Source organism: Trematomus bernacchii, unplaced genomic scaffold (genome assembly GCF_902827165.1).
Source record: "Trematomus bernacchii unplaced genomic scaffold, fTreBer1.1, whole genome shotgun sequence".
Lineage (NCBI taxonomy): Eukaryota > Metazoa > Chordata > Actinopteri > Perciformes > Nototheniidae > Trematomus > Trematomus bernacchii.
Window position 1 is genome coordinate 16,417,348 of NW_022987648.1, and position 17,674 is coordinate 16,435,021.

General features: G+C 40.2%; 1 protein-coding gene across 2 annotated transcripts in view; it reads right to left on the reverse strand.

Annotated features, from left to right (window-relative positions):
* The window catches only part of LOC117485672 (receptor tyrosine-protein kinase erbB-4-like), a 304,065-nt gene extending 293,648 nt beyond the window's left edge, over nucleotides 1–10,417 (reverse strand). For both annotated transcript variants that reach the window (XM_034134304.1, XM_034134302.1), the window contains exon 1: nucleotides 9,998–10,417. In XM_034134304.1, the coding sequence (XP_033990195.1) occupies nucleotides 9,998–10,076 (79 nt within the window). In that variant the 5' untranslated portion in view covers nucleotides 10,077–10,417. The remainder of the gene's footprint in view (nucleotides 1–9,997) is intronic.
* Between the last annotated feature and the right edge of the window lie 7,257 nt (nucleotides 10,418–17,674).

Sequence of the window (17,674 nt, forward strand, 5' to 3'; positions counted from 1 at the left end):
GATTTTGCACCCAGCATTAGGTTCATGATTGAGAGTCATTACCTTTCGTGTGCTTTCAGTTACATTCATTGTATTAGTGCAAAAGCCACAGTGTGATGCAATGGAAAACAGAACAGGTGCACTGTTTGAGGAAATGCTTATTCACCCTGGCAACCCTGGCAAAGCATGCTGGTCAATAGGGTCGAGTACACCCCCTTTCCTTCCTTTGTCTTTTACTTTCCCTGTGTGCCTCTCCCCAGCATCTGGCTGAATCTCACCAGTGTCCTTGCGAACGCCCTCGGGTGAATCGGGCCATGTCAAACCGGAATCCATCAATCACTCAGCGCCAGCCAAGAGGGAGAGAAGGGGGGTGGAAAGAAAGAAACGGAGGGATGAGCGCCGGGAAGACGAGAAGGGCGGTTAGGGTGAAGTATAGCCATCAGTCCACCCTCTCTCAGCTTAATTTTTTCTCTCTCCCAACCTCGCCGTCTCCAACTACAGCCGCAAGAAACTCCAACTCTTACAGAGCCATCAGGTCACAAGAGGGACTCTCAACTCATTCTAATCAAGGGGTTCACAGACCTAAACACATGTCTGGGGAGAGGAGATGAGGACAAGGATAAAGGAAGAGACCAAAGCAACATGAAGAAACTGAAGGAGAAAAAGAAAGAGTAGCATAAGAAGGGAGGACAAGGAGGGGGACACAAGATAAGCCATGACAACAGGAGCAAAAATAAAGAGGTGAGACGCAGCTACGGGTGAGCCTGTCAGCAGGTGCGTGTGCGTGTGCGTGTGCGTGTGCGTGTGTGCGCCCTGTGCAGAATGAAATGTCTCTGTCAGAGCCCCAGCTTCCCCTCTGGGCCTCTGCTGATTAATTGTCCGTCCAGCTCCTGTGATAGCGACCACTTTAACCAAGACTCCCAAGACACTCACTACCGTCCCATCCCCGCCAAAAGACACCTCTCCTCCCATGTTCCCTGCCTGCCCTTCTCTGGGCTAAAATTAGGAGAATTCATCCCCCCCACCCCTCCTTTTTTTTTGGTCTTTCCCTGGCTGCTACAAATAATCTTGCATCAGCACCCCATTCACCTTGCCGTCGGGGGATAATGGCTCTCTGTGGGGGAGAGGTTTTGAAACAAAGGCAGGGGGCTGCAAACAGCACGATGTACAGTGTTCCCCCTGTGTGTTTACATGTGCTGAGATAAAGCACCCCTGTCTCAGGTAAACAGTCTAGCACAGCAGGGCCAAACGGCAGGGTTGACTTTGGACCTGGGTTGCACTTAGTCAGCGCCTGTCAGAACACACACACACACACACACACACACACACACACTTCTAACAGTGTATGTCTACTGATACAAAAAAGATTGACACAAATTAACTTCAAAAGAGATGGTACCAAAAGAGAGATGTTCCAGGGTAGTAATTTTTTTTGCACAATGGGTTCACTTTTGAACAATTATGCATGAATTCAAAAGAAATGTGCTTTTCTACACTGTGAACAATAACTGTCATACTCAGCATTGTCCCCTTTCTTCCCCCTTCCTCTCTGCCAAGCTGCAGAAGCGTAGCACTCATCCGTACGACCATATAGTCAGCTCCGAAAGGCAGCCAAGGTCAATTGCCTATCCTGCTCCCCTCATCCTGTGCTTTATGTACCTTCACATCCAGGGAGAGAGAGCCGCGCTATTTCTGCTCTGCTGCAAGGTGACTGCTGCTTCACACCAGCGACAGCCACACTAATAGAGGCTCGGCAGAGTACTGAACATTTCCTTTACCGTTGAAGAGAGATGTATACAATTCTCTTCATGTACAATGTTGTTCCCTTTTAAACGAAAAGTACAAAGATGCTCATATCTGTCATGATTGTAAACCCTTAAAAACCTGAATAAAAACAACATACAAAATCATTTATTCTGCATCTTTTTAAGGAAGTACTGTACCTTCGTTTGATGTGGAAGGCGCATAAATGTGAGGACCATTATGTTGTCTGTTGATGAATAATACCGACTCAATTATCATTATTATAGAATTGAGATTCTTGTATTTCCTGGCTCATGCTCTTTGTTTTGGAAAACAGTTAATGTTCCAATAAAAACTCTCAAAGCAGTTTTGTCAAATCAACATTGGAGTATTCACCCAGAAGTGCTCATATTGAAGAGGTTTTTATGTCGGAAAAGATATTTAAAGATCACTGCCTTCATACAAAAGTTCAGCACTCAAGAAGCACACAAATTACAATTATTAAAATGAATGTAATGCCCAACATGAGTCTGGACTTGAGGGATCAAAGCTGAAAAGACATACCCCTGTTGACAAATAGGAAAGCATAACCTTTTTATTTGCTTTCCACTTGTTATTTTATTGCCTCAGCCTGTTTTTCTTTCTTTACTGCAGCTAATCCTCCTCATCGACATCCCTGATGAAGAATAACAACTCTCCTAACATCAGGGATGTTTGTTTGTTGTACTCAATTTGACATTTTCTGGTATTAAATGGTGATGTCATAGTCGTTACATGTCATTCCTGATGATTTTACAGTGAGATAATCCACATTTTTATTGTAAACTGCTAACATTTCACAATAGGATTATTTATTTATTTGGTGGGATGTTTGGTGCAGCCATTTTTCACTCTTGCATGGATAAACTATTTTCCTGTAAAGTCGGAATATCTTCACCTCTGCCTCTCTGTTTCTCTCCCAGATGTCTCCTTACAGCTGCCATGACTGACTGCAAACTCATTTATTACAGGTCACAAATGCCAAGTGCTTCATTTAAAAGGACGCCAACCCCCCCCCCTCCTCCAACACAAGTGAAAAATGGACATGCAAGAATATCATACAGGGCACACTGCTCCATTAGCACTAAACGGTGGCCAGCAGTGCCCAAAAGATGGGAACTGGGGTCGGAGCAATGGGAGCTTAACGAAAAGACAATAGGGATAGTTCTGTGACGCATTTCATTGTGCGTAAATCACAATTACTGCAAGTACAATGGAAAGTCAACAAAATACGGTTACTCCTTTTTCAGATGCAAGGTGACTGAGATAAGTAAATAATACAATGAACCATTACATTTTAGGTTCTTGTTGTGAAAAAATGGTAACTTGCAAAAATGTTGTGCCAAGATTGTCTAACTAGTTAATCAAATGTTACGTTTGTTTAACTTTGAACCTTAAAAGTCCAATCTTAAAGATTTACATGTCATTCTCCTCAGCGGCCTCTATGGCGAAAAGCAGTAACTGCAGATGCACATGTGATTTCTTTTTTAGGGAATGTTAACCCATTCATAATACTGCAAAGGCACGGGCTATCATCAGTGGGCCACATACTTAATCAACATGTAGTATTACCGCATTTGGTGATAGATAGTGATTTAACAGAGATTTATCTAAATAAAAATATTACTTAACCCACTAAGCCTCTTTCGTATTTATTCAGGCACAAGATCACCAAATCAAGATTTTGCATGAAGCGTGTGTTCCGTCGGCCATATCCGATATCATTCAAAGCCCGTCGGTAATTACATTGTAAATGCAGATTAGCTATGAATATTTTATAAGGGGATTACTAAAAGAGACAGAGTGGGAGAAAGTCGAGAGAAATCAGGCCTTTAACACACACCCACGTGCACAACTGCATGAAAAGCTTGTTTGAAGGTGGAGCTAGTCTTTCATGCCCAAGTTGTCAGCCTATTATCATCCTTTCATATGTTCGCCACCATTATTAACTCTGAGCAGGAATAGAAAAATTACACAAAAAGTGAGAATAAAACACATCACTCCAATATGTCAGGCTGTCGCCTCAGAGCGAGAAAAAACATTGCAAACCAACTCTTATCTTTGGACTCTTATTCAGAAACGTGGCGGTAATGAGTGTGTCTTAACAAAGATTAGCCATCATTTTCATTGTCATTTTAATGCTCCCACATTATGTGGAGGCTTACAAAGCCACAGATGAAGGCAGAGTGTGGGTGGAGGAAGAGGAACAAGCAGACACTGGAGCAGAGAGAAAGAGTCTCTGGAGCTCTGTTAGTCTGTCAGTCACCCTCTATCCCTCCAACCATGCAGCCCAGAAACAAACACTGACAGACAGTCGCCACACACAACAACACACGTACAGTACATGCACATATGTTTCGCCGACCCTTTGTCGCCACATTTTGAAACTATCAAATCCGGGATGTCAAAGGGGTCGGTGTCTGACAGCCTTCTGCAGCCCTCCAGGAAGACGCGCAGGACAGATAGGCTTCTTGTGAGAAGAGTAGCAGCAACAACAAAGGGGATCAAAAGTCTGACAGACATACATGATGCGTTCAGATTTGGGACATCTACATTGTATGAACACAGGAGTGAGGGCTTTCAAAGGGCCTCTATCTCCCACATTTGCCTTCAAAGGCCCAGAATGAAGCAGTATGAGTAAGTGGGTATGTGTGCAAAGTGTGTGGGAGTGCTCCAATGTGTGAGGAACACTGGCACCAGTCCACACTGACAGACAACTTTGTGTGATCCTCTACAAAAAAGTGCACCACCTTTCAAAGTCTGAGGAAAATGTTCATTAGAGTTCAATTCTGTGTTTGGCGGAGTTTGGTTTCAAATTCTGACTAAATGTCGGTGAAACTGAGATTAAAGTTTATTTTGTGTCAATGTTTTACTTGTTGCTGCTTGCCTTTGTTGTACTATTTGTACTTTTTTTATAAATAACAGAACTTTGCCTTTTGTGCAAATATTGTTTTTACCCTGAGAGCCTTGAACCTTGCATCAACTGTGATACAGAGAGAAAGAGTCTAAGCAGCGATCTCTGACTGAGTGACAGATGTCTGCACAGCGCATGTCCACTCATCGTCTAGCCTCTTGTTTTTCGTGTTGATTCTATTTCAAGACACTCAAAAAGGCTGAATTGTAGCAGAGGCCCCGAGCATTGTATTGTTGTCCATGCTGCCAGCTCTACTTGGTGGCCCTTAACGCACATTTGCCAACCTAATTAAAATGTAGCAGATTGATTTCCCCGCTAAGGAAACTTAAGTCCCCAATCTGTCTAAACGAGCTGTGGTATATTGTCAAAGACATCAAGCAGGACCTTGCTTGTGTTTGTGGATATCGCACTTCCTTATTAATGAAGGAGTGCTGGACTGCTGTGTATTCGGCACTCTGGCCCATGTTGCACAGAGGCTATCCGTCTTTCCCTTTTGCTCCTTTGCCTTTCATTCTCTCACACACTAAAACTCAAAGCTCACTCCATTTCCAGAGAGCAAAAAGAGAAACCATAAAAAGCAATAGAACAGAGGGAGAGAAAAACAGCATTAAGCATTCAATTGTAAACAAACCCTATCCAGTCTGCAGTTATCTAATTGCATGTAAACCTCGCTTTAAGCATAGAATTTGAATGTAAAATACTCAGCTGGCAAAATCATGCATGCATGTACAGAGATGTGGGATACTCCATTTAAATTATGGTATCCTTTTAATAGCTGAGCCGACACTAAAGCATGGCAAAACACACGCATGTGTAGGTTGCGTATATAACTGTAAGTGATAAATGAGGGTGCAGAGCCTGTAAAGGTCACATAGGATATGATCCAATCATTTCCGCAGGCTGCAGACAGACGGACTGGTTATGAGCCCATCAACAAGTCAAAACTGGAAAACAATTTCTGCAGCTGCATCTTCAGAAAGAAATAACAATAATAATACAATCCCTCTGTCATCTGTGGTAATCTAATATATTTTGGAAGAAAGGATACAAATACAAAAGACATAAGTCCCTGTGGTGGTAATTAAAGAATATTGTGGTAATATCACAGCATATTAAAAAACAAAAAACACCATTATGGACAATAAGGTCGCAGACCCATTGAGTAGGCCACTGCACAGAGCGCTTTCAGTCCCTGTTGGAATATTAGAGTGATTTTTCATGAGGGATTCTGGGGCCGCATTGTGGGTGCTACACATGTATTATTGATGCCGGCGGTTCAAAAGCAGTTTGTTTGTTGAGAAGTGGAGAGATTTATAGAAGACCTAATGGTTTCCACTTCTACAGTCTAGATTACAAAAACAGAAGGTTTTTTATTCTTTATCTGGCTGCAGGGTGAAATCCCCAAGAGAGGAAAACACAATCAAAAGGTTAGAATTTATTTTCTGCAGAAAATGTCTTTTGGCTTTTTTTCTTTCTTGTGACAGTTAGTGACACATGGCAAGGCATGGACAATAAGACACCATTAGTATGTTTTTATAACTGACTGAAGGGACAGATCATCAGAAGAAAAGAGGAAACAATAACATGATAATCTACGTGTGAAACACATATTGACTATTTGTAAAAAGACATGGCAGCAGGATTTTGTGTTGGATGATAGGGTTTAACAGATTTTTCAATACAATGGATCAATGGCCATTAAGTTGCTCCTCATCTCTTACAGAGAAAGAAGAGATGAAAGCACCGAGGATCACATTCCCTTTTCCAACAAATGGAAGTGGATCACCACCTAATCAAAGACTGCCATTCTTCCAATAAAAGCCTGGTGGCGGTGAAGGGTCAACGCTCCTTTATCAGGCGACAGCAGGCAAAGATATGACTGTGAGAGGGCTTTGTGACGAAGCGGAGCTGTGTGGCCCTCTAAATGTGACACTATTATTTCCTTACACAACAGAAAATGGTTTACAAGAAGTGTGAGTCTGCAGCACGAGTGTGAGAGTGCAAAATCAAGAGAAACAGAAAAGGACATCCTCACTGCTCCTTTTTCTAGATGAGCATCTCTCTGAGCCTCACTTGATCGCTTGTAAACATTTTCATCAGCTAAAGACTGGAAATGAACTTAATAAAAAGTTAGTGCCACAATAAAATCAAGAATGCAGTAGAGGGTATAATCCCCAAATGTAATCAACCATCATTGAATTTTTAGAAGGTTATCCATCCACCTTTTGTGTAGAATCGTTAACGACTTAAAAAACACTCAGTAACCATAAGACATAATAAACTGTTGTAAAACAGGGTCATTTAAGGGTGCAGTTTATCTACGTGCTAACTGAAAACACAGTCCACAAATACACACACACAGTTGTATTTGTAACAGATGACTTCCATAACACTCCTGTGTACAAAATATTTTAATATTCATAAACACAAATTGAGTTTTGGAATGTGGCGCTAAGGTTATAATTGGCATCTGTATGTATTCCCCACCTCTATCCTCCAGCTCACTGTGTCAAATGAAAAGCAGTGCAGGGACACCTTGCAGACAGGTGGCCTGCTGTGATGTGGAAACCTATTAACTCAAGTTTAGGTGATTCTGTGTTCACTTTAATTATTTGGGGAAGTTAGAATGCTTATGCTCTTCAGTAAACAAACTAAAACTATAAGTCATTTAAATGTTCTGATTTTCACGGTCGCATTAAATGTGAAATGTTGAAGATAGGAGATTTGAGTATCAGAAATTGAGTATTACGTTGTTAATGATCATTAAAAAGCATTGTTGGATGCATGCTTTCATCCAACAACCTTATGAGAAAGGTTGCAAGTGAGCGTTTCCCTATAACATTGTACATTATGCATTATAACAATCCTCAGGCTACAGCCTGCATACAACAGCGAATAACACAGGCAGCAACTCGTTCGCGCGCGCATTTTCACACAAAAACACAAGCGCACATACATTTCATCCCTTTGCCTTTCTCTGCATTTTTATTCTCACAGACAGATGCTAAACCGCGTTTAAGCCGATATGTGTATAACCTGCTCTTACTACGTTTGTCTCGGACTCTCTTTTGTGTTCCCTTAACTTCCAAATTCATTTTTTACATAATTGTGGAGCCCCAGCAGGGGATGGGATTAGCCTGTCTGAGAAAAAGACAAACGCCAGTGTCAGCTTGCTGGATTCTCCCGTTTCCGAAAAATGCACCAGGCAGGCTTTTTGAAACACTTAGTCTTATCTCGCATCTCTATTTTCAATTATTTTTTATTTACAACAAATCTGCTTTTCCTGCCCGCCAGATTTTATGGACACGTACTGCAAAATAACAATCCTTTATGAATCGTACAAAATAAATCGAAACCAAGGCATTCCAAAATATGTATGAAAACAAGGACGTTTTTTTTCTGAAATGCCCAAAATAACCCACAAATACAAAACCTTGAATACGTCTTCGGACATACTGGGAGGAGGGGGCTGTCGCCGAAAGACATGTGCCAGTGTGTCCTTCAACATGCTTTTGACAAGTGAAACAGAATATTAAAACATGCTATTTTCTGGCTACCTTTTTTCTACAAAGGGAGGGAAATGACAGGAGGACACGCACTTCTCTCTAGTTTTCTCTGTGCGTTAAGCTGTGTGCACAGTATACTCACTGGTTTTAGGATCTATCAAATGTGTACGTTGCAAAAAATGTCTCATTCAGAGTTGTATTCTTTTCAATTAAACAACAATCTGTTCTAATTGGGCTTAGGCTGTGAGAAAAACCATTTCACTTGTTTTAAGAATTTCAAACTGCAAAAATAGACCTATCCTCTCCTTAAAAACAACTTAATGACCAGAGAAAAACAACGTGACACAGAATGGGCAAAATAGGAATTATCTCACATAAATTACTTATTTCCAACACTGGCTGGGACAATTAAATAAATAAAAAAAGATTTCCATTGCACTCTCATTGCGTAAGATGTTCATTCATTTGTTTTCTTTATTTACGGTTTAATCCAATATTCTCATATCAGTCATGCCAAACAAGTATTCTACATAGGTGGATCACACACAGGGGGGCTTGCAGGGGGTCTACTATACCGTCACTAAAAAATGAGAAACGAAATTTATAAAAGGGAGAGAACCTGCGTAAAAATCAAGGATATATCCATATTCTCTCCAGTTCTCATTCTCGTCCTGCCCGAATGTAAATATGTATGTGGATGAGGATATTTTATTTATCCATTTGGCAATAGTTGTTGTTTACCAGCACTTCATTCTCTCTCTCTCTCAAACACACGGTAAGCGCACCTTTACTTCCCTGTGCGTAAAGAGCGCCGCTGCACTGTACACACGGTACTGCCACTGCCTGTGTGAAGTCCTGTGCGCAACAACGCAGACTGTCAAACTGTGGCCCACGGGATCCCTGAGGGGGCTCACTATAAAATGAGGAATAATGTAATTTCACGGTAATCCGCTTTGCTTTGATCCCGATTAAAGAATGCATATGAATGAATGTGCACACTGTTATCACCCTCTGCGCAGGTAAGGCATTTACACAGATCAGAGCCAAAAAAACAATATCATATTTCCAAACCCTGCAGGACTTTTAACCTAAAATTGATCAAAAATATTGCCCTTGGAATGACAACGCCTGCGAAGCATAGATATATTGAAAACAACCTGCTGTGCAATAAACGAACGTTTCAAATAAATAAGGGGGGAAAAAACGATAGAGGTGTGACAGTTTTGTATCGCTACTACTGTATCATTGTCATTCGGGGATGAACTAGTCTTGAGGGGAAGAAAGAACAGAGGAAAAAACGAACTTTTGAAACACATCAGACAGCTTGTCTAGCGACATGAAGACAAGAGCACAGTAGCCTGTTGTAAAGCGAGCTGTCACTCCTCTGTGTTTGTCCACACTGTGTCTGAAAGGACACGTGCTTTGGACAATAAATGCTCTCCTTTGCCTCTAAATTCAACAGTGCCGCTCTGTGCACAACGAAGACGGAGCGAGTAACTGGCACGGATTCACTCAGCCCATCGTAACACATACAACCTGCCATCTGCTCAAACCTGCACCTGTGTTTCAGCAGCACGTCAGCCCCCTTTCAGGTAAATACTACGGCTGTGACTGAGACGTTTCATCAACATTATGGGGCTGACTGATAGTGGAAATGACAACTGCAGGTGTAGAATGTTTATGTCAAGTGCAAATACCCTTTATATACGTGCATAAACAGAGCAAAAATAAGCTCTATTGATAGTTTTGCGACTGTGCGCACCGAGCAGCACACACACAACTGCGCACCGGGGAGCACACGCTAGCGTCCACTCACCTGATTGTGAAGAGCTCGACCCGAACAAGAGGCAAGTGAGGAGAAAGCCGAAGCAACACAGGGCAGTTGTTGGTTTCATGGTTCTGCTGGGCAAGTATCTCCTTTAAATTCACATGTCCAGCAGCGTATCCTTCCTTGAAACAGCCAGAACGGATGAGTCGTTTGTAGCCTCTTCAGCCTGGGAGTTTGGGGACTTTAGTCGCTTTGACTAAGTTTACAGTTTGTCCGACAGTCTTCCGCCTCGCCTCGCGGTGCCTGATGGGCTAATTAGGGACTGGCGTGAACGCAGAAAGTGTCGAATGTTAGTTTCCAACGCGCGCACTGGAAAGCTTGTCTAAACAGTAAAAAGCAGTACTCATGCCATTACTCCCCGACTTGGATACAGTATGCAGCTGTAGACTCGTATTCTTCAGACACACCTCCGAGCTGCTGAGCTCCTCCCACTAATTCTGTGATTGGCACAGGTGCATGACAATCAACCTAATCTCCGACGGACACAACTCCATACGCGCTGCTATTGGTTGACTCAAGATGCCAAAACTTCATGAATTTGTGCGTCGGCTCCGTTGCACCTGTCACACTGAACACAGCCGAGATGAACGCTGTGCGAAGGATTTATAGGCGTAATGGGTGAAATCGAGCTGAATATCACTGACAGGTGGCTTTCACATGTGCTTTTGAAGATTGTATTCAGATTTGATATAATATGGTCTCATATTGGAGGTGTTTGTGATTTAATTCTGAATTTAACTCAGCACTGTGTTTGAGAGTGAGGTGAGAGTATGCATAGTACTATATATATATATATTTTTTTTTTATCAGGATAATAGTAATTAATTTAGCGTTCTTAAGTTTCTTTATTTTTTATAAATAACATGATGAGGCAAATAGGAGGAATTTTGGAGGCACAGTTATGACACAATGTACTTTTTTCATACTCTTAAGCAGGGATTTCCATTTTGCCTTCAGTTATCAGAGTACATTACAGTTGAAGGCAATATCTCTCTATATCCAGGGTAATCATTTATCAAGGGTGGCTCAGTGTAAATGACAAATAAAAGTCAAATAGAACGTTTAGATAGTGACGTTATTGTGCTCACTGAGCTATTTGTAATAGTTTGACTTTGTGGTGACAGAATAAATAACTAAGATAATAGGAGCATATAGGAAACAATGTGACAAAAGGTTATTACTTTCTGAACCAGCTGCTGCCTACTTTCACACTTTTAGAAGAAGGGTGAACGCCTCCTGTGGTTCACAATATGCCTGCACATCTGGATAGGAATCATGCACTCTGACTGTCCCCCGACCCTAAGTTCTCCACACACACACACACACACACTCACACTCACACTCACACTCACACACACACACTCACACTCACACTCACACTCACACACACACACACACACACACTCACACTCACACTCACACTCACACTCACACTCACACTCACACTCACACTCACACACACATGCAACCACAGTCTAAAAAGGCTTAAAATACTTTAATATTGTTTATGATGTTCATCTTAGGCTGTTTTTCTTGTGTAACCAGGTAAAATAGGGGAATCTTACCCCCAACTGTCCATAATTAAGCCATCTACTTAAGTTGAAACACAGTATAGACTCTGATGTGATTATATATGTAATGCACCTTAACAGAATTGCAAGCACGTTTTATAATTATGGTGTCTTTTGAGGGACAAAAGCAATAGTTCTTATAGCTTTATTATGACTGTAGGCACCCCACCTTCCCTTTGATTCTACATGATCAAAATACATGCCTGTGTAATGACTTACTCAAGTTCAGAAATATCCTTCTTTTAGCAATAGGCATGTCAATCTCCTTCAGAAATTATCCAAAGCATTAGCTTGCTTTTAATAGGGAGGCATACCGCCGCCCACACACACACCCACTGCCTGGCCCGGTGCTTTTTCTGATCCTGGAACAGTGAGCTGAACTTCCCTGAGCCAAGTGTATTCAACACTTTAAGAAGATGGGATGCAGACAGTTTTCACTTTGGAGAAAGTCAAAAGGCTCAATTGTTTTCAGCTTGGTTGCAGAATGAATAGTGCACTGAACTGTGAGGGGCACTTCTTGAACCTCCACTGCAGTATTGACCCTTCACCAGTGGGGGGGCAGTCCATTTCTCACCTTATAGGTCACAGAACCAGCAGAGTTTCACAGTGGGGGGTGGGCGATCCAAGCTGCCACCAACTTGTTTCCTGACTCGCTGTGTGACATTGGCTTCCTATCACACAGAAGCTTTATTAAATATTCCTCAGCAGAAATGAGCTTTTAATATCACTGACACCACAAATGTATTAAGAAATATGGAAAAATGAGATCTGGCAGTGTGCAAGGAGGGGAGGCTTCACTCTAAATATGCCCCACATGGCAGCCATTTATCATTTATAATACTGAAAATGTAATTTAGCAACGTTTTGTAGTTTCATTATACATTACGCTTTAAGAGACACCTACTGACAGAATCAGCCTAATGCTGTCAATTAGGTAATTTATTCCAGGGGATTATGAGAGGGAAAGAGACGAGGTTTCATGTGTTCTCCTAGGCGTCCCTGGTGCCTGCTGTACAGCTAATCTAATACATAACCCCCTGATTTGTTTAATGGATGAGACTTTGCTGCTGCAAGAGGCACGCCAATAAAAGCCGGGGCCCTCCAGAGGCTATTGTGCCTCATAATGATGCCAGACACACAATGTGAGAGTTATGAAGCAATTTTTTATCATGCTGCACATTGTTTTGCTCTGTTGGTGCCGTGCAAGTAAAGGCAATCTCTCCCTGCAGCATAGCACTTCTCCCCCACACTTAGATAAACCTTCAGTATGATAAACAGTTCCAGCCACATGTTGCAGTGATGAATGAAGTTTGAGATTTAAATACGTGTCCTTGTGCTGATCATTTGGTACTTTCTGTTCACCGTTTCTTGTTTTTATTAGATTTTTTTCTTCATTATTCTAGTATAGTTATGTTGAGTGAGACCCACAAACAGACATTTTGTCTCTGGAGAAAAAGAAAGTACTCATATCTAAAAGCCATCGGCCACGTATCACTGACCTCTGTCTGCTTCTGCAAGTCATACAATGTCCTTTGAAAGGAAGATTAACAGTAGAAATTCCAATGTTAATCGAAATATGTCTCAAGAGCAAACACATGGACACACTCTGTTCTATACTGCATTTAGAAAAGAGCAAGCTTTAAGTCTTGTGCATCCATACAAAATACCTGCTGATGGTAGATTGCATCACAGGTCTTACTTTATACCTCTGAGTGCTTCTATCTTTGCATGAATACAAAAAAAAGGTGAAAAAGATTAATGTTTCTTTCATATATATGTATATCTATACTTTCTAAGACAGCGAAAATGCAGAGACATTTTTTACTGTCAAAACAAAAGCAGTTTGTTGAAGAGATAGCACTAAAGTAGTCTTAGGAAGGAAATCTCATCGCAACAATTCACAATATATTATTATTTTTACATGCTGAAGAAATGCCAAATGCCTCATGTACTAAATAAAAATATTTGACAAAGTCGCTATGGTAATTTATTATTTATTTCATTCAGTAGTTATACTTACCCTGCTATGCTGATCATACATACAAAACATAATATTCAAATGACTACTGTTTGGTAATGGGTGGCTCAAACCAGTAACATCTACCAGTTTCTCAATACCAAATACTGTAGACCATGACTTTGGAACTTGCCTTTGGCTTGAATCAAGAGAAAAGTGACACTGTTGCTTACTTTTTGCATCAGATTTGTATGCATAACTTACATGAGCAGGATCTGTACTCATCATGCAAACCAGGAAACATTGCGTAAAAGAGACAAAATGAGAGTATTTGTACAACAAGCCAGTTTGAATCCTCATGGGTGGATCAGAAAGCCAGAGCTCAGAGATGTACAGCAGGAGATTAGTTCATCATTGAAGAATTCAAAATGCAGATCAGTGGATATAGTAGCATGAAGATTGGTAGTGGTTTTGTAAATGTAATTGTCTCCAAAATAAGTGTTGCTGCTAATGATAGATAACTGCTATCAGCAGCCACAATGATGTAATTAATTGCCCTCAGGATTACATGGCATTAGACTTATTGATAGGTTGAGCCATGAAATCCTTATGCAGCGAAATCCTCATTGTACATGTCAATATCAGATGAGATTTTTAAGATAACCATCGACAGACGTTATGCTTGGCTCACACTGTTCAATGCAATATTCTGGATGAGCAGATTTGTATAGGGACATAATGTTTTTATGGCAATTTGTAGTGTAGTGAACATCTTACCGATATACTGCATAAAATAGATTGTTAAAAATACATCTAAATTTAGATATTAGTCTTTCCCCTGACATCAATGATATACTAAAACATATACACCTCAAAATCTCAACTTCTCCAACTTAAAAGGAATAGCTTCTATCAGTATGACCAGTTTTTGCAACATAATTTATCACTAAAGCTAAAAACAACAACCCAGATGCCTCCTTGGAAGAGTCATTTGAGAGTTAACATCAGTGCAGTATTCCAGCTGGGTATGAATCATACAAATTGCCTTTTTTCCTCGTGTAATATATTCACAGTCACTCTACTGAGAAAGAGGAAGCAACAGGGATGATTTGGCTTGGTTGGAGACTTGTTTGTGAGGACAAATCCATGACAATAGAAGGATTTCTCTGAGTGTTATATGCTTATAGCTATTTCCCTTCACATTTTCTCCTCTCAGCAAACTCATATGTTGGCTAAAGAGTCCACTGAAACTCTGACTGGCCTTGCACGAGCCACACTCAGTGAGCAATAAGCCGCGTTAGCGTATTACATACACATGATTACGTGGCCATTTCCTCAGTGAATGAGTCTCATCAGAAGTCACTGAAGAAGCCACTGAGTGTGTAATTGTTTCCCATTAGGGGAGACGTTGACTGCCATCGAGTTGTATCTCACTGCAGAGTTTGCTGACGAATGCTCACTGTCCACTGACTGTATCTGTGCTAATTTTGCTGTGGGTTGTGATGGAATTGCTCACAACCCCAAAACCACCAGATCAGTTTTAGGGTGAGTGTGATGCATCATGTTCCTTTATTTATCTGGTGAGAAAAGAACTGCAGGGCAAGAGTTCATATGTGTGTTGATTCACTGAAGTGACACCAGGCTTTAAACATTATTATCAGTCATATCAATGCCTGCAGCACTAATGTCTCTGTGGCTCGAATGCAGTCAGTACTCTTTACGCTGTGTGACTGTATGGACTTTTAAATTGTTTTATTTGCTACATTTCAGAGGCTTATAGTTTGAGATAATTGCAAGAATATTAGTTTAGTGTTCTTCTGAGCTTACGCTTTACTGAAAGTTATGTGCACATGTTTTCTTGTATTCTAATTTTGACAATTTCCTTTATGAACTAGCAGTCCTTCTATGGTTTAAACATAATCATCTTCAGCGTCATGCACACACTAACACAAACACACTCTCTCTCTAAAGCCTGCACAGCAGTGATGAATAATCGTTAGTATGCACCATTCTGAAGGGGTTGTAAATTGGATAGCTTACATTGCAAATTACATTTAAGTCAAAAGTTCAAATGAGGCCAACCATGTCAAGTGCGACATGAGGATGAGACAGATAGAGGACTTTTCTCGAGTTATTAATGGCTGACTGGAATAGGCTTTGCTCTTGCACCATTTAAGTTGAAGGGGATGGTAGGTGATCAGCGGAGAGAGTAAGGGGTTTACTTTACACTGCTGCCATCTTCAGGATAAAGATGGAAGGGTTATCATCATTGTGGGAGGCGTGTCTCCATGGCTGTTATTGACCTCAGAGACAAGGAGACAAACAGACAGACAGACATATAGATAGTATTAAATATATAACATTTAGAATCAGAATCAGAAACAGGTTTATTACCAGGTTGATAGGTACGAGGAATTTGACTTGATGTCGTGGTGCATACATACAAGTAAAACTCAAATTAAAAAGACAGATAGAGAACTAGAAACATATTTAAAATAATAAAGAATATAGTAAAATATAACAAACAAATATAACTGTATTTACATAGAAATGGAATGGAATAAAAAGGAATACATTTTGGAATAAAAAAAAAGAAAACAGATATTATTGTACATTGTGTGCATTAATGTAATGCATAGAGTCTATGATGTGGCTGAGGTAAAGTGTCAGTGGGGGGGCCGGGCCCATTTACTGATTCAGTTAAGTTAATGAGAATAATCCTGTCAGAATTTGTGCAAAAGCGCTTAAATTATAAGAACTAAAACACACACTGGTAAAAAAAGAAAGAAAACTGTTTACCAACAGTATATCTCAATTGAAGTTAGCAGGACAAAAAAAAAACACATTGTCTTTCTATTAAAAACAAGAAAGATTGCATGGTGTTTTAGTTTGGGTGTAACAATCTATTCAACTAAGTCACCACTGGATGGCAGTATGAACAAGGGTCTGAAGTTGAATACAAGTGGACCTCCAATGGCACAGTTACTGCAAAAAGAGAACAAATATATAGTTGTCATAACGTTTGATGTGTACGTGCAATTTATTTTGCACCAATTGTATTTCTTGTATTGATGGTTTGATTGAGACAATAGGAGACACATTGAGTGTAAGTGAGGCAATGCCCAGATATAAGAAATCTGATCTCAACACAAGTTTTGCAGCAGTTTTCAACAACTGTATCAACACATTTCTTAAATCAACTTAAAAGTGATATTTCTTTAGGAGGAATTACTCAACTCAAATGTTGTGATGTTTCGTCTCACACATTCGACATTTACAGCACACTTAATAAAAACTCAATGTTTGAACTAATAGGACTTCCTTTTCCTGTTTCCACAGAAAGTAAAGCTGTTATGAGATAATGAGTACAGCTTGAACTTACAGTTTATTGGATGGATACATGGCTGCTCATGTGAAATAGTCTCATAAATAAACAGGCTTTACAGTATATCATGTTCTTTCTGCATGGATGTAAACTCACATTCCGGCTGTTTTGTCTGTAAACAAATCGTGAATTTCCCGATGGAACCTAATTCATAGTCCCAAAATATATTAAATAGTAAAAATGTAACCCTGCATGCAAGTCACAATTTTGCTTGAATGAACACAAACAGGCCACATAATAATCGTTGGCAACATTTTAAAAGCTTGACCAGCAAGATAGTTATATACGAGAATCATAAACTGGTGATTTTCCACCTTGTTTCCATATGCTATATTCATATAAATTCACTCTTTAATGAATACAGTGTAAAGCTAAAACATATATTCATGTTGGTATCTTGACACTATGTGATCAAATTAAATGTTCTTTTATTTTCCGTTGCAGTTCAGTTTTGCTCTGACATTGCATTCGAGTCACCTGTGAGAATAATATCTCTGAAAATTATTATAGTGAGAGTCATGCTTTAATATTAAGGTGATGGTGTATGTGATGAATATTAAAACATTCAAAAGGATGTAGAAGCAGGTATATTTACGGCCCTTTATGTTCCACATTTAAATTAAGAATATTTCGATTATTATTGATAAAGTGAGAAAATGTAATTGAATGAGAGCATTTAGGAACATACCCTTGCAAAATTAACTTTGGGTCTCCTGGTGGTGTTTTAATGACTCAATTTGTTTCAAGTGTGT